The sequence below is a fragment of the Apodemus sylvaticus genome, chromosome 3 (assembly GCF_947179515.1).
Source record: "Apodemus sylvaticus chromosome 3, mApoSyl1.1, whole genome shotgun sequence".
NCBI classification, from domain to species: Eukaryota; Metazoa; Chordata; class Mammalia; order Rodentia; family Muridae; genus Apodemus; species Apodemus sylvaticus.
The window spans coordinates 73,295,070-73,316,278 of NC_067474.1; the positions used below are offsets into that span (position 1 = coordinate 73,295,070).

Below are 21,209 nucleotides of genomic sequence, written 5' to 3' on the forward strand. Positions count from 1 at the left end.
CCTGCTGGCCCGCAGCTGCCGACACGCCGAACCTGGGCTGGCGAGGAAAAGCCTACGTAGTACTGATGCTTTAGACACGCCAGTGGTCCCCCAGGAGAGACTGATTGTCACCTACAAACCCGGGAAAGGGGCGGGGCGGAGGTGTCTTCCAAAGCGCCTGCGCAGAGAGTTGGTTTCCTGGGTGTCGTTTGTAGAACTGCGGGAAGACCCGCCCAGCTCCCGGTGTGCGCAGGCGCACACCGTCTAGTAGGCGCTTAGTCTTGTAGGATCTCCGTCTTGGAGGAGGGCTAGTTCCCGAGCGGGTCTCGGGGCGGGGCCGGGGGCGCGGCTAAATGCGGAGGGAAGGTTCGCCTGTCACTCACAGCTCGCTGCTGTTCCTCTGACACCAAGTTCTCTGAACTGCGAAAGTCATGCTGCCCAACACCGGGTAAGAGGACGCGGACGGGGACGGGGTGGGGTCTGGGGCCAGTCGGCGGTTCGCCCTCCCTATCCAGAGGGCACGGCGAGGATCGGTGAAGCTGCCGCGCGCTCTGGAACTCCGGTTCTCGGAGGAGATAAGAGTCGCAGGGACCTGCGCGTGCACGGGAACCCAAAGTTACGTACTACTGGGACTCAAAAGTTATTCACTGCAGTGGGCGGGGGGGCCAGCGGTGCGGTGTCAGATACCCCACAGGGAAAGGTCGCGAGGGTAGGTGTCCCCGACGCCCCGGTGTGGCCTTTCCTTGTCTTTAGCTTGGCCTGGTGACAATGTTGCTTTCAGCTTCCAGGCGAAAGGTCGCTGGGACAGTGACTTCAGATTTTCTGTTTGCATACTTGATTGTAGAATAATAAAAGAATGGTGTTTTGAAAATGCTTTTCAAGTTAATAGCGAGTTACAATGTTACAATACAAATATTTCTGGGAAGGGGTTTATTTATTTATTTATTTATTTATTATTTTACTTAAAAATGGAGTGTATTTACCCCAGTCTAGCCAGGTGCGGTGGCACCTGCTTTTAATTCCAGCATTCTGAGGCAGGGTCGGAGGCAGGGTCAGAAGAATCCTTTGAGTTCAAGGCTATTCTGGTCTACATTCTGAGTGTGCTAGGTCAGCAAAGGCTACAGAGTAAGAACCTTGTCTACGCCCACCCCACCCCCCAAGCCCACTTATATATTAACACAATTGTGCAGCCAGTCACCAGGACTTTACAAAATCAAAACAAATACCCATTAAACAATGTTCTTCCCATTTCTTTTGTACCTTAGTTCCCACCAAACTCAGGTAGGTCCACTATGTTCTATGAAGTTTGAGTATCTTCTTAAGAAGAGTGACAAGTTAAGTCCATTCAGTAATTAGTTTGACACAGACAGTTAAAAAACTTAAATGGTTCAAAAGGGTATAATAAGTCTCTTTAAAACTCCAGCTAAAAAACTTAAATGGTTCAAAAGGGTATAAGTCTCTTTAAAACTCCAGTTTCTTTCTATTTGTATTCTTTGCACTTATAAACATATTTTGTACACTTTACAGTGCTATCTTCTTTTTAGAAAATAGTAGCAAACTCCATTTTGGGCTTGCTGTTTTTACCTGACATGTCTTAGTTTCCTGTACATACAGTTTGTCCTTGTTCTCTTACTTTGTTTGTTGTCGTTTTGAGACAAGTTTGTCTGTGCCCTAGGCCATCCTGGAACTCTCTCTGTAGACCAGGCTGGTCTTGAACTCTGGGCATTCCTCCTGCCTCTGCCTCCCCAGTGCTGGGATTAAAGGCATGAACCTGCCCTTGTCCTTTTTTAATGGTTGCAAATTATTACTGAAGACCATCATGGACTTAACCTGTTCCCTAATGTTGGATACTAAGTCATTCCCAGCTTTTTGTTATCTTTTTGTCGGCAGTATTTTTATTCCATCTTTGCTTCCGTTATTATTCTTTTGTTTGTTTGTTTGGTTTGATTCGATTGTACCCTGGCTGCCTTAGAACTTGTTATATAGACCAGGCTGGCCCTGAACTCACAGACATTTTGCCTGCCTTTGCCTCCCAGTGCTGGATTAAAGTTCTGTGCTACCATGCCTGGCTTTATTACCCCTCTATGTGTTAGTTCATAAATACCTGAATGTACCATCTAGGATAAATTTTTGAAAGTGAAATTGCTAGAACCAAGAGAATATTTTTTTTTAAATTTTGATATTGCAAGACAGATAGGTATTCACCATTAAAAGAACTGCATCATCAAAAGTGTGATTGAGAGTACTGAACCCAATCTAGCCAGTCTCAGGTCTGAAGTTTGAAAAACTAAAGACCCTAGAATAACCAGAAAGGGGGGGGAAATGAGGTGAACTGGCTTTTCCAAATATTAAATAGTTTATAAAACTAGAGTAATTAAATAGTTCTAATTCAGACTAAGTAAATAAAGTGGGAACACATCCACTGGTGGGGGGTGGGGCTCGTCATTATAGTTAAAATGTTTATTAGTTTTTCACTAGCGAAGGTGAGACCATTTGGCTTCCAGAAGACATTTGGCAATATCTGAGAAGACTGAGTGTCACAGCTGAAAGGGGGTGCTAAGTGGCGGAGCTCCTAGATGAATGTAAACGACTTACAAGCAGTAAACAGCCCTTGATAGTGGAACTGTCCAGTCTAGAAGATCAGCTCTGCAGAGACTGAGGAAGTATGGTTTAAAGCCATTTCTGAATCTTCTTACTGACACGGTTAATCATCGAGGTGTTTTTGTCTTTGTCATTGTGTTGTGAAACCTGCAACAGAATCTAGGGCCATGTGCATGTTCAGGCGAGCACCTTTCTAGCCTCTTGGCCCCAGTGGAGCTAGCACCACCAAGATTTTTGACTGGTCTCTGAGGACTCGCATATTTATTTGAGAAATCTTATCCTTTATCATGTTTCACAACAATATATTTTTGAGTTTTCTTATAACATTTGGCTTTGACTATGGTCCTCATTAAACATGAATAAACGTGCTTCCTCAAAGTCAGAATCATCACTCTGTCCTTTTAAGACTGTTTTAGACCACATTAAGATCTTTTATTTTAGGTGGTATTCTGATATCTTACACTCTTACACTGTCTTATTTACTGATTTTGTGATGCTGGAGATTGAACTCAGGAATTTGCATGCTTTAGACAAGTTCTCCCAAGCTATCTGCCCCCAACCCTTCCTTTTATACTTTAATAAATATTTCATCTTTATGGTGAATATATATGTGTGTACTATCTTCATCTTTTCCCATCCAGCTGAGATTTATTTTGGCCTGGGAAGTAGATTAGGAAGCCCACTTCATTTTGTTCATATGGCTTCCCTATACTCGCAGCCACAATGACCTAGTTATTCTTTTGTTTCTATTTGTACCACTACCATAAGTGAAGATTTTGTGTGCATAGGGATCTGTTTCTAGACTGTCCTGTGTTTCCTAGTCTGTCTACTCACGTATCAGAATCTAATAATTTAAATTACTCTAGCTTTATAAACCTTTAAAATCTAGAAAAGCAAATTCTCTCCATTCAGTTTGTGTTTCAGGATCTTCTTGCCTGTTCTTGGGTTTATAGTTATTGAAACTTTATAGAGTTTGAGACTTGCTTGTGTATATTTTAATTTTTTAAAATGGTTAATTTTTCATCACATTTACTCTAATTTTGAGAGGATCTTAGTAAGTTAAAGTATGGGCTGTCTCTGCATTTGCAAACTCTAGTTACTCACCAGTGGCACTGAGAAGAATGCCCTTGCCATTGGCATTCTGATCCTCACATTAGAGACCTTCCTAATAGCACAGATCTGGCTGCCTTTGCCACTCCTGCTTCCAATGCCCTGGACTCTGGGTGAGGAAGAATGTGACCTTTATCTTACTGGGACTCAGTCCAACTGCATACCAGGCAAAGGGACAAGCCCTTCAGGTCAATAGGTGGCAGACATTTTCATGTGACAACTTAACATTAAACATCTCTGGATTTGTATTTTTTTTATTTTATTTTCACAGGTGTGTATCACGAGTGTTCAGTGCCCTTGGAGGCTATAAGAGGGTGTCAGGTCCCCTGGAGCTAGAATAATGGCTGACTATGAGCTCCTGATGTGGGTGCTCAGTATTGAATTCTGGTCCTCAGCAAGAGCACAGAGCTCTCTTAACCTCTGAACCATCTCTCTGGCTTCTAAACAGCTCTTTAGTTATATTTTTTCAGGGTCTCACTGCTAGCCTGGGACCCAATATGTAGTCCGGCTTTGAACTCACAAAGATCTCTCTTGTGTGTAGAGAGATACACTACCACAGCTAGCTTTGTATGTAGGTGTGAGGTATGGAATTCAGATCTAGATGCTCTTCGCTGACTGAGCCATTTCTCCCAGGCCTCTACATATCTATCCCTTGTTTGTCTTATTAACAGAACAGGCAGGATCTTTGTTCTCACTTTTGACATGAGATATTCTTTTTATATTCTCCAATCTGGCTCCTGGGTCCTTGTCTTCATTTAGAGGACCCATGCCTCTGTCAGTGTCTAGATTTTATTATCTGAAATCTCCGTGGTTTAGATATCTCTCTCTCTCTCTCTCTCTCTCTCTCTCTCTCTCTCTCTCTCTCTCTCTCTCTCTCTCCCTCTCTCTCTCTCTCTTCCTTTCCCTTTCCTGCCTTCCCTTCTCCCTATCCCTCTCCCTTCCTCTTCTCTCTTTCTCTTTGTCTTTCTTTCAGGTAGAGTCTCCAACCCAGCCTGAAACTTACTATATATCCCATGCTGGCCTTGAATTTTTGTTAATTCTGCCTTAACTTTCTAAGAGCTAGAATTCCAGGTGTATAACCACACCAGAATAGTGTTTCTATTGCCACATGACTAACCTAGACAGCTTATTGTTTCCCGTATGGTACTAAGTATCAAACACCTAGGGCTTCATACATGCTAAAGTATACCCTGTACTATTTACATATACCCACAACCTTTTTGGGTTGTTTTTTTTTAAATTTGGTTTTTCCCAGACAGGGTTTCTCAGTATAGCCCTGGCTGTCCTAGAACTCACTCTGTAGACCAGGCTGGCCTCAAACTCAGAAATCCTCCTGCCTCTGCCTCCCAGAGTGCTGGGATTACAGGCGTGTACCACCACCACCCAGCTCACCCACAACCTTTTAATTTAAACTTAAAAATTATCTATTTTTGAGACAAGGTCTCACTGTGTAGATCTGCCTGGCTTGGAACTTGCTATATATACCAGGATTGTTTGGAATTGACAGAAATCTACCTTCCTCTGTCCCGTGCCTCTCAAATATTGGGGTTAAAGGCAGGCACTCCCTTGTCTTACAACCTTTGATTGTCTTATATTCTTGTATTTCAGTATTCTGTCTGGAAACACTTTGTCTGGCTAAAGTAAATTAAGTGTAAGGAAGGGAAAGTATGTGAATTGGACTGAAATAAAGGATGCTGTCATCATATGTGGATGATACAGTTTTCTGCATAAAAAGCTGAAGTAACTTCTGGCATTGCTGGACAGAATTGACTTTGAGTCTATGCTTCATTTATCTATTGTTGCCTAATAAACTACTCCAAGTTCACTGGATTAAAATGACTTATTATTCTCTTCTTTAGTAGGCGTGAGGTTTTGTACCTCACATACAGTATGTCGAGGTCAAATGTACGGACACACTTCTCACCACCCAGCTTGCCATGCCTGGACCTTATAATTTAGCCATGCTGTCACTGCTTAGTATCTGGCTTCTCAGAGAGAGGCAGTAGCGACCATTGTCGTAGTTAAAAGTTCCTGTTTCTGCGATAAAGTACCGTTGACCAAAGTCAACTCCAAGAGGAAAGGGGGTTTATCTCAGCTTACAGTTCCACAGCATAGTCAGCACTGAGGGAGTCAGGCAGGAACTCGGCAGGAACGGGAGCAAAGCCGTGGAGGAGTGCTGTCCTCTGGCTTGCTCTTCATGGCTGCTCACCATGTTTTCTTCATGGGCCGCACTACCAGCCCAGAAGCAGTATTGAGAAAGAGGGGGCACTTTCCCAACTGCGGTGTCCTCTTCCTAACTGACTGTACCTGCTGTCTAGTTGGCATAAAACCAGCCAGCACATCCATCCTGTGGCTTGGGAGGCTAAGAATTGGATGGCACTTCTATTCCAGTCTTTGGTTCAACAAAAGCTAGACAAGCCAGAATCCAGGGAGGAGAAAATATGCTCCTTTCCTTGATGGGAGGAGTGTCCCAGAATTTGTGGTCACCTTCGAGATTTTCATTGATGCACGACAGTGTCCTGTAAGCTACGGTGGGTGATGTGGTAAGGAAGAAACGTCACCAGCACGCCCCTCCCCTTTCCGAAGGAGGGCGAACACAGGCCCTGTGTGTTCCAGGCAATCACTACCACTGAGGGTGGTGCACCGCCACCCGCCCATTTCAATTATTTGATTGAATTTAGAATCCCCTAGAATCACTCCCCTGGGTGTGTCTGGGTTTAACTGAAGATGGAAGACCCGCTCTCAGTACAAGGAGAGGTGGCCATAGCACAGGTTGGGCCTGAACTAAGCAAAAGGGGAAGGGAAGAGTCAAGCAAATTGGCAGCAGTGTTTGTCTCTGCTAGCTTCCTGACTGCAGTCACACTGTGTGCAGTCACACTGTGACCAGCCACCTCACTCTCCCACCCCCATGTCTTCCCTGCCATTAATCCCCTCAAACTGGGAGCCCAAATAAAACATTTTAAATTTCATTTTGTGCGTGCATAGCTGTTTCTATGTGTCTGTGTATCCCTAGAGGCATCAGAAGTGGGGTAGGGTCCTTTGAGCCTGGGGTACAGGCATCCATAAGTGGCCTGAGGTGGGTTTAGGGATCCAAATTCTAGTCCCCTGATAGAACAGTTAGCGCTCTTAACTACCGAGCCAACCCTCCGGTGCCAACCCTCCGGTGCCAACCCTCCGGTGCCAACCCCCCGGTGCCAACCCTCCGGCGCCCCTCATTGCTCTTAAAAGGCATTTGCCAGACTAATGAGACCAGAAAGCCATGCATAAGGAGCAGTTCCACTGTGGCGCTCTCTACAGATGCCGTGGCACGCGTGACAGGGAGATGGGTTCACAACACCTGTAGCTCCACTCCTCCCGAATTGTAGGATGGGTACATAATACATCCATGTGTGGAACTTCACAGACTGCTAAAAAATACATATAGTTACTTGAATCAACGTGGATAACTCTCAAAAGAATCACATACTGTATGAATCTATTATATAGAGTTCAAAATTAGGCCAAAAAAAAAAAAAAGCTAAACTAAATACAGTACAAAGTTAGGCAGGATTTTTCTGTAAAAGGCCAGCTAGTAAATACTTGGTTTTGTGAACCAGAAGGCAACATTGGAGATGGACATACTTAGGTAAAAAAACATAAAAATCAACCTCCATAATATTTTTGTTGTAGGTATTCAAAATAATTGGGCACGATTTTTATAGTATAGTATCCAGTGAGAAGTTTTGAGAGGTTGCTAGAGTGATATAACTTTCTAGGATATTATAACAAAGTACTACACACTGGGGGTTAGGATTAGTGTTTTCTGTCATTAAATTGGTTACAAATAAATGTTCATTTGTAAAGGTCGTTCTTAGCTTTAGGCCCTCCCCATACACTCATAGGTAATAATTTGGACTTGAATTGTGGGCTATAATTGGCTGACCCTTGGATAGATGTAGACAGTGAGGTTTCTAATAAGGTCGCCTTTGCTCTGTTTAGGAAGCTAGCGGGATGCACAGTTTTTATCACAGGCGCAAGCCGAGGCATTGGCAAAGCAATTGCACTGAAAGCAGCAAAGGATGGCGCAAATATTGTCATTGCTGCGAAGACCACCCAAAGACACCCGAAACTCCTCGGCACGATCTACACGGCTGCCGAAGAAAGTAAGTGTGAAACTGCCACGCATGTGCTGTCCTCACAGTGGTGACAGTACATAATTTGCTATAGAATTTAGTTTAAGCTATTTGAAAGTTACTCTAAAGATAATTGCATTTAGAGCTGGCGAGATGGCCCAGCAGGTAAAGAAAAGATCTTGCTGCCCAGCCTGACAACCTAAGCTAGGTCCCTAAACCCACACTGTGGGAAAAATTGGCTTTCGCAAGTTGTCCTCCAACCTCAGCACACATGTTGTAGCACATGCACGTATGTTAAAATAAACTAAATAAATGATGGTACAGGTTTTTAACTCTAGCACACTCAAGGCAAGGGCAGGTGGATATTTGAGAGTCCGAGGCTAGCCTGGTTTACAGAGAACCAGATCAACCAAGATTATATAGACCCTGTCCCAAAAAATAAAAAACTGTACATTTAAAGAAATATTTAATTTGTCACTTGAGAGAGGTAGTTCTGACCATCTTTCACCACTAGCTCTTTTGAGCAATATGAGAGATTCTAATTAAATCATATCTTAGGGCCGGGCCTATGAGTTGGAGGTATAAAGCCTGGGTCCCATTCCCAGCCCTGGAAGGAAATAATTTCTTAGCAGAGTTATTCTTGAGGTGGACTGTAAGTGAAGAGAAGACATCTGAGGTAGCGCCGAGTAAACGTGCTAATAGTTTTTAGATGTATTTATTTTGTGTGCTTTAGCATTGTGCCTGTGTGTATGTATGCACACTGCGTTTGTTCCTGGAGCCCGCAGAGCCCCAGCTGGTTTGAAGCTACATTTAGTCAGTTGTGTTGTTGTATCTGCTGTGTTTGTAGGACCTGGTGATTTATTTACCTCTCTCTCTCTGGAGAGGGAGCCCCCTAGTTTGACTGCCTTGGCGGCAGAGTGAAGGTGTGACCCTAAATCCTTGAATGCTTCTGTTTGCTTCTCTTTAGTTGAAGCAGCGGGAGGGAAGGCCTTGCCATGCGTGGTCGACGTGAGAGACGAACAGCAGATCCACAGTGCGGTGGAGAAAGCCGTGGAGAGATTCGGAGGTAGCCCTGGTTCTGAAAGTTATCGAACACTCATAGACTGCACATGTAACAGCTTCCACTGAAACAACGGGTAGTGCCCGACGCTGTTGGTACTTTCCCCAATCCCTGCATCCCTGTGTAATGTCACGTAACCTAGGCCCACTTAGAGGTGATGGCATCAGTGCAGTGAGCAGTGAGAATGTGCAGTGGAGCAAAGGTCACGTGACCATGGTCTCTTCCTCTCTGTTGACATTTTGGGGACATAACTGACTGAAGCAAACTGGTGTGTAGCAGGTCATAAACAGCTGTTCCCACCCAAGGGAGCTAGTTAGCACCCTCTGTATAGCAGTGTTTTCACTGATATTTCATAAATCTTATTTTTGTTAAGCATATAACTAAAAACAAGATATATTGCATTTACATGGAAACTAGATGGAGTGCCCAGAAATTAGGATTATTTTAGGGGTGTGTGCGTTTCTGCATATGAGTCATTTTTTAAAAGTCTTGTTTGGGATTTGAAACTCAAGATGATTCTCTTCCCCTCCCCTCCCCCCCCCCCCCCCCCAGTTCCTAAGACAGAAAGAACAGGAGCCTTTTAAGAACAGGAGCCTTGAGGAGAGGGAGTCTAGTTTGCTTGGACAGGTCCTGGGTCCTGGCGAGTACTACAGAGGATTTGGTTCCTGGAGCCAGTGAGAGAGGGCTGCTACATAAGGGTTAAAGCTACAGCTTGTAAGACTCGGCCTCCTTGAAGTTTTCCTTAAAGTGCTGGTTATTGGCTGTGTCTCCTCTGTGCCAATGAAAATCAGCATCTACTGTTTTGAAAGAATTACTAAGTCTGCATTGGCATATTGATCACTCAGAGTCTAATTATATCCATGTTTGTGTGCATGCGTGTGTGTGTGTGTGTGTGTGTGTGTGTGTGTGCGCGCGCGCGCAATAGACCTATATGACTTTATATATGTATATATGTGTATATGCATGTATGTATGTGTGTATGTATTTGTGACTTAACTGAGGGGTCGACCATACAAAGGAAATGCTTCTGTGTGTATGATGGGGAGAGGGAGAGAGAGGGAGAGATATAAAGATGAAACTATGACTTGCATTAAAGTGGAAGTGTTTCCTTTGGAAACAGGAATTGATATTTTGGTGAACAATGCCAGTGCTATTAGCTTGACCAACACGTTGGAAACTCCAACCAAGAGAGTGGACTTGATGATGAACGTGAACACCAGAGGAACCTACCTTACGTGAGTCACAACAGGAGTGTGGGGAAGAAAGGCCCAGTGTGTTCTCAGAGAGCTACACAGAAACAGAGGGGAGCCAAACAGTAGCTTAAAATCTAGTTGGCGTATTTACCTATCTGATTAAGCTAATGATATTAGTGTCTGTCCTAGTTAGGACCCCATTCCTGTTATGAAACACCATGAACAAAAGCAAGTTAGACTAAAGGAGTTTATTTGGTTTACATTTCCACATCATACTCCATATTGAAGGAAGTTAGTACAAGGACTCAAACAGGGTGCTGGAGAGATGGCTCAGCGGTTAAGAACACTGACTGCTCTTCCAGAGGTCCTGAGTTCAAGTCCCAGCAAGTACATGGTGGCTCACAACCATCTGTAATGGGATCTCATGCCCTCTTCTGGTGTGTCTGGTGATAGTTACAGTGTACTCATATACATAATAAATAAATTTAAAAAAAAGAACTCAAACAGGGCAATAATGTGGAGGCAGATAGTGATGCAGAAGCCATGGCAGGGTGCTGCTTACTGGCTTTCTCAGTCTGCTTTCTTACAGAACTAAGACCACCATCCTGGGGGTGGCACTACCCACAATGGACTGGGTCCCTCCACATCAGCAACTAATTAAGAAAGTGCACTACAGGCTTGCCTCTTGTCGAGGCATTTTCTTAACTTGGGTTCCCTCCTCTCAGATGACTTTAACTTGTGTTAAGTTGACATAAAACTAGCCAGCACAATACCTAAGTGTTGTGCTGGGAGTTTTCAACGTGACGTGTAAGACAGAGTTTGTTTTTATGAAAAGTGGAATGGCATTTGTAATGGTGATGGCCCGGCTCACTAACAGAGTGCGCTGGCAAGGTCTCCTCCAATAGACCATAGGGAAGATGATGTCACGACCTAAGTGAGAGGAGCTCCTTCCGCTGAGGGCAAAGTTTGGTCTTATTGCCAGAATGGACTCAGTTTGTCCTATTGATTGGTTGAGGTACAGTTTCAGTTTTAATGAGAAGCACCTATAATATAGTTTGCCTGTCCTCAAACACCTTTGGAAGAGAAAGACAACTTACACAAAAGCTCTGTAGTGGTATTGCTTATATTTGATGTGTAAAGTTAAAAGTATGCTGAAGAGGTCAGACATGGAGGTGCTCACCTTTAATCCCAGTACTTGGAAGGCAGAGGCAAGGCGGATTTCTGAGTTCGAGGCCAGCATGGTCTTAAGAGTAAGTTGCAAAATAGCCAAGTTGACACAGAAAAACCCTGTCTCAAAAAAACAAAAAGAAAGAAAAATGTTGGAATTGATAACAGAGTTTTGTCTTTAGAAATAATAATAATAACAATAATAATATTAATAATAATAATAATTAATAATAAATAATTGGGGCTGGAGAGATGGCTCAGTGGTTAAGAGCACTAGCTGCTCTTCCAGAGGTCCTGAGTTCAAGTCCCAGTGACCACATGGTGGCTTATAACCATCTATAATGGGATCCAATGCCCTCTTGTGGTGTGTCTGAAGACACAGGTACAGTGTACTCATATACATAAGATAAAGAATTCTTTTATTATTGTTATTAATATATTAATAGCTATAGTATTGTTATTAATGATAATAATCTGACCTAAAAGAAGAATGGCTTACTTCACACCCCTGCCTTTTACTCCAGTGCTGGGCTTGACCCGTAGGCCTTATGTGTGCATCATGGTCAGATGCTCTACTATGGCAGTAGGGCCCCAACCTCAAAAACTCCCTTTGTTGTACTTTTGAGACATGGTCTCCCTGTGCAGCTCAGGTTGGCCTGGAACTTGCAATCCTCCTGCCTCAACCTCTTGAATGCTGGGATTACAGTCATGAGGTGCCATATTTGCTGCCCTTAGAGGTCCTGGAATATAAAAAAAAAATCTATAATTGAGGTACAATATGATGTTATAACTTTAATACATAAAATTGCAAAAATATTGGAAATAATTTTCTATAAAATAATGTAGTTTAATAAGCAGTTAAAAATACAATTAGAGAGCTGGAGAGATGGCTCAGCAATTAAGAGCACTGGCTACTCTTCTAGAAGTCCTGAGTTCAGTTCCCAGCGACCACATAGTGGCTCACAGCCATCTGTAGTGGGATCCAATGCCCTCTTCTGATGCATCTGAAGACAGGGACAGTGTACTCAAATATGTGAAATAAATAAATATATCTTCAAAAAAATTCGGGCAGTGGTGGCATACACCTTTAATCCCAATATTCAGGAGGCAGAAGCAAGTGGATCTCTGTGAGTTCGAGGTCAGCCTGGTCTACAGACTGAGTTCCAGAAAACCCAGGGAAACATAGAGAAAACCTGTCTCCAAAAACCAAAATTAATAAATAAAAATAAACAATAAGTAAATAAATAAATATAAAAATTAGCTGTCATGGGGGCAGATATGTATAATTTTAATACCCAGGAGACAGATGCAGTAAGAATGTTCCACATTTAAGGCTATCCTGGTCTACATAGGCCATGTCTAGGCCAACCTAACCTATGTAGTGAGACTATTGTCTCAAAAAGCAAAACAAAAAAACAGTAATCAGCACCAAACCTCTAAATTATACATTGCTTTCAAAGGCACATTGCACTTTGTACTGGTAAAAATAACTAGCACGTGCGATGATGCCCATAGCAACCTTTTACTTCATGTCCAGCATATGCACTGTCTGAAGCATCTCATTTAGATCCCTGGATCAGTCCTAGATGGTAGTGGGTGTTACCCATTTCATAGTAACAATTCTGAGAACTGGAAGGCTGTGGCATACAAAGGGGCAGAATCAGGATTTAAACCTATGACTGCCTCACAAGTATGTTTACTGCTTCTGGAAATTATGAGTGTGGGTTGGAGTGGGAGAATTTGGGACAGTTATGGTTGAAGATATCCTCAGTTGAACTTAAAGCTAATATCGACAAGGATTTACTTTTTCCATCGAGCAGACATGAAGCATATTTCAAAGCATGCAAACCAGTCCTTTTATTATCTTCTTTCTAGAAAACAGAAGTACTCCACAAGCAAGTATTACCAGACACATCACTGAGCAAGTTCAGTTACTCTGTAGAAGTCCTTTAAAACAGAAGCTAGTGACTTGACTTGTGTTTCTTTTATTTTCAGATCCAAAGCATGTATTCCTTTTTTAAAAAAGAGCAAAGTAGCTCATATTCTCAATCTCAGCCCACCCCTGAACCTAAATCCACTGTGGTTCAAACAGCACTGTGGTAAGTGTTAGACGGGCATATTTTGTCTGGCCTCAGTGGGGAAGAATGCGCCTAGGCCTGCAGAGGCTTAATGTACCGGAGGGGGTGAGGATACCTAGGGGGCCCCATGCTCTCAGAGGAGAAGGGGATGAGGAAGGATTGTGGGAGGAGGGACATGGAGGGGGGCAGTGGGCAGGATGTAAAGTGAATTTAAAAAAATCATCAGGGCAAAAACAGAAAATTGGTTGTTTCTACTCAAAAATTAGTTTCTCAACTAAATTATTAATGTTTGTGGTTTCTTTTAGCTTATACCATTGCCAAATATGGCATGTCTATGTGTGTGCTTGGAATGGCAGAAGAATTTAGAGGTGAAATTGCAGTCAATGCCTTATGGCCTAAAACAGGTTTGTACTTAAAAGAAATTACTCAAACCCAGTGTCGTGGTCATGTTTGGTGAGCTCTCTACCAGTGGGCTAGTTCCACAGCCCTGTCATCGACTCTTGTGAAGTATCTCCGGTCACCTGAAACTTTTGGGAAAGAAGACCAACTGTTTACTGTGCAGCGAAGCAGCCTTGCCGTCCATCTCCACACCTTTACTTGGACTAGTGGCTGACTCTGGCAGCAGCCATGATGGGAGCATCACACTAGGACATACGGAGAGTCTCATGAGAGCCAACAGAAGTGTTTCCAGCAAGTTCTGTTAGAGTTTCAGGTCAAAAGACTTATTAAAGGAGTGGTAGTTGTAGGTGGGTATGTGAACATGCCTGTAGTCCCAGCAACACTGAGGCTGAGGCAGAAGGATCACTTGAGCCCGGGGGTTCATAGTTAGTATGCCAGATGGTAGTAATGCTTGTGAAAACGAAGCAAAATCGGGAAATAGTGACACTCTCTCCAACACTGGAGAGAGATGCTTTTAATAGGCATTTGTTTATTACTTTCTTAGACACATTATGTAGATCAGGCTGGCTTCAAAGTCACAGAGATCCACCTGCCTCCATCTCTGAGTGCTGAGATTAAAAGGGTGCACCACTACACCCAGTCAGGTTTTAACTTCTAACAGGGTAGAAAGGTTTCACCTTTTTGAGAATGTGGCTTTTAAGCATAGATTTGGAAGTGACTGGAGTTAGCCTTGCTGCTGAGAGGAAGTTCAAGGTTGCAGCCTGTGCAAAGATTCTGTGCAAAGATCCTGTGGGTGGAAATGCCAGGTGTGGGGATCGAAGAAGAGGGAGAAGTGCAGGAGTAGTAAATGATGTGCTGAGAGCAGTGAGGAAGTGGAGGCCAGACAGGGGACTTTGCTGACTGAAGTGTTGAACCTAGATTCTGAAGAAGCAAAAGGAAAAACCACGTAGAGGTAACTGAAATAAGGGAGCATCACACTAGGTCACTGATGCTGGTGGCCATGACCAGGATGGTAGCAGTAAAGGTGGGAGAGGTCTGGTGCTGAGGAAATCTTGAGGTAGCACCAGGAGGATCTACTGGTGGATTGGATGTGATAGGAGAGAGGAAAGACAGCATCCGTGGTGACTGCCAGACTGGAGTAACCAGAGCAGTGAGTTACACGACTGAGATGAAGACAGCTATAGATGGAGCAAGTTTAGTACTTAACTAGAGACATTGTGTCAGAGCATCTAGGTAGAGATTGATGGTAGGCAACTGAGCTTATAAGTCTGAGGGTTAGCTGTAAGCCCTGTGGATTATCAGCAATGAATGATAATATAAAATCTCAAGATTCTGTGCCATGTAAGAAGTTGAGAAAGGACTATTGTCACTGCAACATGATGGTTTGGAAAGAAGGACTCCATAGATAGGTAACGTAGGAAGAACCTTAGTAGTATGAAGTCTTGAAGGAAGGCCACTTAACAGGAAACATAACGAGGGCAAATACTCAGTTGTAGCAGTGCCGCTAATAGTTCTTACAAGATGAGGATTCACCATTAGATTCAATAATCTGTCCATCTCCTTTTTGTCACTTACAACACTCATTATGCATGATTACGTTATAAATAGTAAGTGGTGATTGAGTGTGTAGTGGGTCTGCCTCTGGTAGCTCTAAACTAGACATTCTTCCTAAGCTTATGTAATAGGTAGACTGACAGGAAGGATTGAAGGTATTATCAGGATTGACAGGATTTGCTGAGGCCTTGCTTTGGCTCTGAGGTATTTGTTTTAGGTGTTTTACCTGACACTTCGGAGCCAGTATCATTTGGCCCTAGACATGATAATACTGAATTTACAGTTGAGTTCCTTGTGATGCACGGAATGCGGAATTACATACAGTGCTTTTGAAATGCAGCAGGAAGGACATGCAGCCCATGTTAAAGAGTTAAGAATGAGTTTCAAATGGAGATATAAATTGAAGTGAATAAATTCAAGTGGAGATATAAATTGTTCTCCAGGGAATGTTGAGGTTAGCAGAGGAAAACTGGGCATGATATATATTCATGGACAGCAGGAACAACAGGCAAAGACATGCAGCATGGGAAATCCGTGTGTGTAGTGGGCGTGAAGAGATCGAGGAGGTGTGTTCCGATAGGCTCATGGCTGTCGGTTCCCACTGCATCTGGGCTGCTCTGGTTCCTAAGCTGCAGGTCCACTGGAATGTTGGGTGGAGGGTGTGGGGAATGGGTGAACTCAGACTTTGGTCTAATTTGCCAGTTTAAGCAACCAGATTCTGTTCTCACTTTTTGGTGCAGGGGTTTGAACACAGGCCTCACATATGTCTGTGAGGCAGGTACTAGCATTCCTTCTCTAGCTTGGCAGCTTGAATTGCACACTACAGTCAGTAGAGAGCTATTGGAAAGATTTTAAAAAGATTTTATTTATAATAAGCAGAGGGGGACGTAGGAGCAATGAAGCCATACAGTGTTTATGTCAGACATGTAATTGACAGGGTTGGGAATTAGAGAGAGGAGATGGGAAGGTGAGCTAGACCGCTGTGTTCTTCCTGACAGAGTGAAAAAGAGAGAAGCTCACAGCAGGGGTGGGTGGGGCAGTGGGTAGTGGTGAGGTGTCTGGCTGTTTGGGTTTGGGTTTTTTGAGACAGGGCTTCTCTGTGTAATAACCCTGGCTGCTCTGGACTCTCTTTGTAAACCAGGCTGGTTTTAAACTCACAGAGCTCCACCCACCTCTGTCTCCCAAGTGCTGGGATTGCCTGGCAGCCATGAGGAATCTGCTTTTAAAAACACATTGGCTCCTGAGTAAAGATCAAGGATGTGTCCCTCACCAGCAGCTGCAGCTGCGCCCTCCAGCTTAGTGCTTGATGAATTCCATACCTCCAGAGAAGACATTGGGAGCAGGAGGCCTTACAATTTTCCCCTTTATAAAATAAGACCTTCTCATAGTTTCTGCTGAATAAAGGAAGTGACTGACTCTTCTAGACTGCTGGTCTAGACCAGGGTGGGAATAGGAAAGCCCACTTCCGAGCAGATTTTCCATATGCAGGGATGAGACTGTCAGCTACTGATTTGGTAATGGCTACAGAGAGGAGGATCACCTCCAGCCTTGGCATTATTTTAAACACTGGGAATACTGTGACAATTAAGAAATATCTATTTTCTAATGCAGAAAGCTCAGGCAAAAACATTGGAAAGGGAGCTTCATATTTTAGAAATAGGAAGCTGAAGCCCAAAGGTGTGAAAGTTGCCAAAAGTCATGGCCCAGTTAGCTTAAAAATCCCACTCACCACCCTTCAACTCAGGGCTTTTTTGTTGTTGTTGTTGTTGTTAGCCTGTAACTGGCTTTTTCAACTTATAAGACTGCTGTACAAATTCTTGAACATTCTACAGCAAAAATCAAAGCAGGTTTGCTGTGCTTCGTTTATTCTGTATTGAGTAGCGGAGGAGTTTGCTTATTGTCTCCCCGGTTCTGTGTTGAGGAACCGAGTGTTCGAGTGTTCCTTTCTGCCGCACTCCACATCCCTGTTCTGTCTGTAGAGCACTCAGTGAGCTCCCTGGCCGTACTTCCCTTTTCATCCCCTTGGTAACTCTGGCCCGTGGGACTGGCTTGCTATTCCCATGGTCGCATGGAGTCACGTGTGTGCATGTTTTCTCTGCAGCCATCCACACTGCTGCTATGGACATGCTGGGAGGATCTGGAGTTGAAAGCCAATGTAGAAAAGTGGACATCATTGCAGACGCTGCATATTCCATTTTCAAAAGGCCAAAAAGTTTTACTGGACACTTTATTATTGATGAAAATATCTTAAAAGAAGAAGGAATAAAAAATTTTGATGTCTACGCAATTACACCAGGTAATGCTTATATTTGTTGAAAGAATTAATGTTGTCCCACAGTTTACATAATGGACACACCTGTTTTATGTATGTTTGTGTAATAAAATGACTATATTCTTTTGCAAGCTGTTTTCCAATAAAGAGAAAACCTCACACTATATCTACCTTAAGAGATAAGAAACCAATACAAGTGGGGGCAGAGCTTTTTAAATGACACGATGCTGTAGAAGGTTGTTTCAGTTACTATCCACCTCCAAATTAGAAAACCAAACATTTAAAAGTTATTCATAGAAATCAAAGTGAAGATTTTATTCAGATATATGACTGGTGATACAGGAGTAGAGTTCTTAATTCTTTTTTAAGTTTATTTTATTTATCTGAATGCTCTATTTGCATATATACCTGCATGACAGAATATGGGATCAAACAGAAGAGGACATCCGATCCCAATAGTTGTGAGCCACTGTGCAGTTATGAGATTTGAACTCAGGACCTCTGGAAGACTGGAAGAGCAGCCAGTGCTCTTAAATACTGAGACAGGTCTCCAGCCTCCTGTTTGTTCGTTTGGGTGGTTGGTTGGTCAGCTTTTCAAAATGGGGTCTCTCTGTAGCCCTGGATGTCCTGGAACTAACTCTATAGACCAGGCCGGCCTGGAACCCACAGAGATGCCCCTGCCTCTGCCTCCTGAGTGCTGGGACTGAAGCTGTGTGCTACTACCGCCAGCTAAGATGCTTGTGAGCAGCCCTGTCTTATAACTAGTGGTCTGATCTGAGAATTTCTAGAGCTCTCCAATGTTCACTGTTTAAAAATAATTTCCTTTGAAATTATAGATGACTATGATAATGGATTTTTATATATATATATAATATGTTTTTTCGAGACAGGGTTTTTCTCTGTATAGCCCTGGCTGTCCTGGAACTCACTCTGTAGACCAGGCTGGCCTCGAACTCAGAAATTTGCCTCCCTCTGCCTCCCAGAGTACTGGGATTACAGGCGTGCACCACCACCGCCCGGCTGAAATATATTTATACTAAGCAGTTTGCAGTGGTCTCCACTACACTCCCAGCTACTCAGGGGATCTTATATCCTTTTCTGGACTCTGTGGGCACTCATGCATATGTGCGCACATGCTCATGTGTACATACACACACACAATAAATACATCTAGCTGAGTGTGGTGGCACCTGTCTTTAATCCCACCACTCGGGAGACAGAGTTAGGCAGATCTTTGTGAGTTTAAGGCCAGCCTGGCTACATAGTAAGACCCTGTCTGAAAAAAAAAACCAAAGATTTTTAAAAAATTAAATAAATGTAGAGGGCTGGAGAGATGGCTCAGAGGTTAGGAGCACTGACTGCTCTTCCAGAAGTTCTGAGTTCAATTCCCAGCAACCACATGGTGGCTTGCAACCATCTGTAATGTGATCTGGTGCCCTCTTCTGGTGTGCAGGCATATATGCAGGCAGAACACTGTACATAATAAATGAATGAATGTTTAAAAAAAAATAAATGTAGAAAACATTTGGCAGGTCAGGTCAGATTGAGAGTGCAACTCTGCCTCTCTCTGGATCGGTGGTGTGCAGCATGTCACCTGCTGTCTCTGGCCCTGATTTCCTTATTATTAAAATAAGAAAATAATTTTTTTTCTATATGGGATTTCAGAACTTTGTGCAAAAAGTATATAATGCTCTTGCCAGAGTACCTGCATATGCAATATTCAACAGTTAGTATTTGCAAGTAGTGAAACAAGTTCAAAGCTGTTCTAGTGCTGGTCTGTGGGTAGATGGACATGTGGGAGGACACACTCTGCATGTGGAACACTGTAATAATTCCTTTGGGGCTTTTGTGTCAGTTGTGTTGTTCTGGGTCCACTGTTAGCCTTGCACACGCTAGCGAGCACACACTCTTACCCGTAAGCTGTATTCCAGCTCTTGGCTTTCTGAGTCAGGGTCTCGCTGTGGAGTTCAGGTCGGGGAACTCATGATCCTCCTGCCCACGCTTCCTTAGCTCTGCACTGCAGCTGTGTAGCACCACACCTGGCTCATCTTAGGTTTTGAGATAGGATGTTATTATATAGAGAGTTTTAAATTTGTGGCTGGCGATCTTAGCACGTGGGGTGGAAGCAGGAGGAACGCAAATTTGAGACCAGCTACAGCTATATATAGCAAGATCCTGCCTCCTTCCCTCAAAATCCTGCCAAGGGTCAAGAACTAAATATAATGAGATACTGTGATTTGAGTATATAATAAAAATGAGTTTACTCTTTCCCAGGTGGGGGAGGGAGAGCCTCCAGAACTGAAGGCTTTATGACCCTCAGATCCCTCATGTACATGTCTTATAGATGCCAGTTAATAGTAAGATGATATTTAGATCGTTGACTTACTTTCTAACCACAACTTTAGCTGAAAAAAAAAAAGGCCCAGTGAAATAAAATGACTTTGCTTAGTTCTCATGATGGCAGACAGAGAAAGGGAGAAAAGATTCAAACACATGGATACTGAGAAGCAAGACCTTAGTCAGGGCTCCTGCTGTCATGGCCAAGGGGAAACTAACCCTAAGCATGTTGGAGGGATGGAGGATGACAGGTCAAAAGGATGATAGGGACACGTGCTCCTGGGATCATAGAGAGCAGCTTTATGTACCAGCTTTTACTTGTTTTATTTTATAGTCAGTCTTATCTAGAAGGCTATATCACCTGTCTTATCATGACAGGTGAGTTTTAAAACATAAACGTGCAGCCAGGTGTGGTGGCATACACCTTTAATCCTAGCACTCAGGAGGCAGAGGCAGGCGGATCTCTGATCTTGAGCCCAGCCTGATCTGTATAGTGAGTTCCAGGACATCCAGGACTATGTAGAATGACTCTATCTCCAAAAATCAAAACAACAGCAATAGTAGCAACAACAACAATGACATATAAAGTAATGACTTAAATACGGTTTTCCATACATAGTTTGTTCCTTGTGTTGTTATTGGCCACTCCCTTTCCCCATCACTGCACAGCACCACAATTCATAGCGAAGCACAAAGACCCCAAATGGCAGAACGGTACTGCAGGTGTTGCAGCACTCACCCTCAAACTATACTACAGATCAGTAGTGACCACAACATTGTGGTTCTGGCATGAAAGCTGACATGTGGGCCAGTAGACTAGAATTGGGGATCCGGGATAAGTCCACATAGCTGTAGGTACTTACTTTTTGACAAAGGATGTAAAAATTAGCAATGAAGAAAAGCAGCCTCTTCATCAGATGGTGCCTATAAAACAAAGAACTACAAAAATTAAACCCCCTTTAATAAATGGGTTAATGAATTAACAGTTGGATAAAGAGGGGACAGTTTAGTTTGTATACGGCAGATCTCCAGCCTGGATAGTGGCACATGTCTTTAATTCCTGCACTTAGGGGGCAGTGAATGAGTTCAAGGCCAGCCTGGCCTGCACAGTGAGATTATGTCACAAAAAAAGAAAAAAAAAAAAGAAAGAAAGTAGACCTTCAGGGGTCTGGGGGAGATGGCTGAATATGTAAAATGCTTGCAGCACGATCCTAAAGACTTGAGTTTGGATTCTTAGCCTTCATGTAAAAAGCTGAGCATGTTTTGCATATTCCTAATCCCAGAGCTGGGAGACAGGAAGACAGGGAGGCAAGAGACTTGCTGGGTCATCGATCTAACTGAAGCGGT

At 43.3% G+C, this 21,209-nt stretch overlaps 1 protein-coding gene across 1 annotated transcript in view; it reads left to right on the forward strand.

Moving 5' to 3' along the window:
* The first annotated feature begins 255 nt into the window (after positions 1–255).
* Hsdl2 (hydroxysteroid dehydrogenase like 2) overlaps positions 256–21,209 on the forward strand; it is a 34,103-nt gene continuing 13,149 nt past the window's right edge. The window contains exons 1-7 of the mRNA XM_052176568.1: positions 256–427; positions 7,669–7,832; positions 8,770–8,868; positions 9,983–10,097; positions 13,218–13,321; positions 13,606–13,704; positions 17,355–17,549. Of these exons, the coding sequence (XP_052032528.1) occupies positions 411–427; positions 7,669–7,832; positions 8,770–8,868; positions 9,983–10,097; positions 13,218–13,321; positions 13,606–13,704; positions 17,355–17,549 (793 nt within the window). The 5' untranslated portion in view covers positions 256–410. The remainder of the gene's footprint in view (positions 428–7,668; positions 7,833–8,769; positions 8,869–9,982; positions 10,098–13,217; positions 13,322–13,605; positions 13,705–17,354; positions 17,550–21,209) is intronic.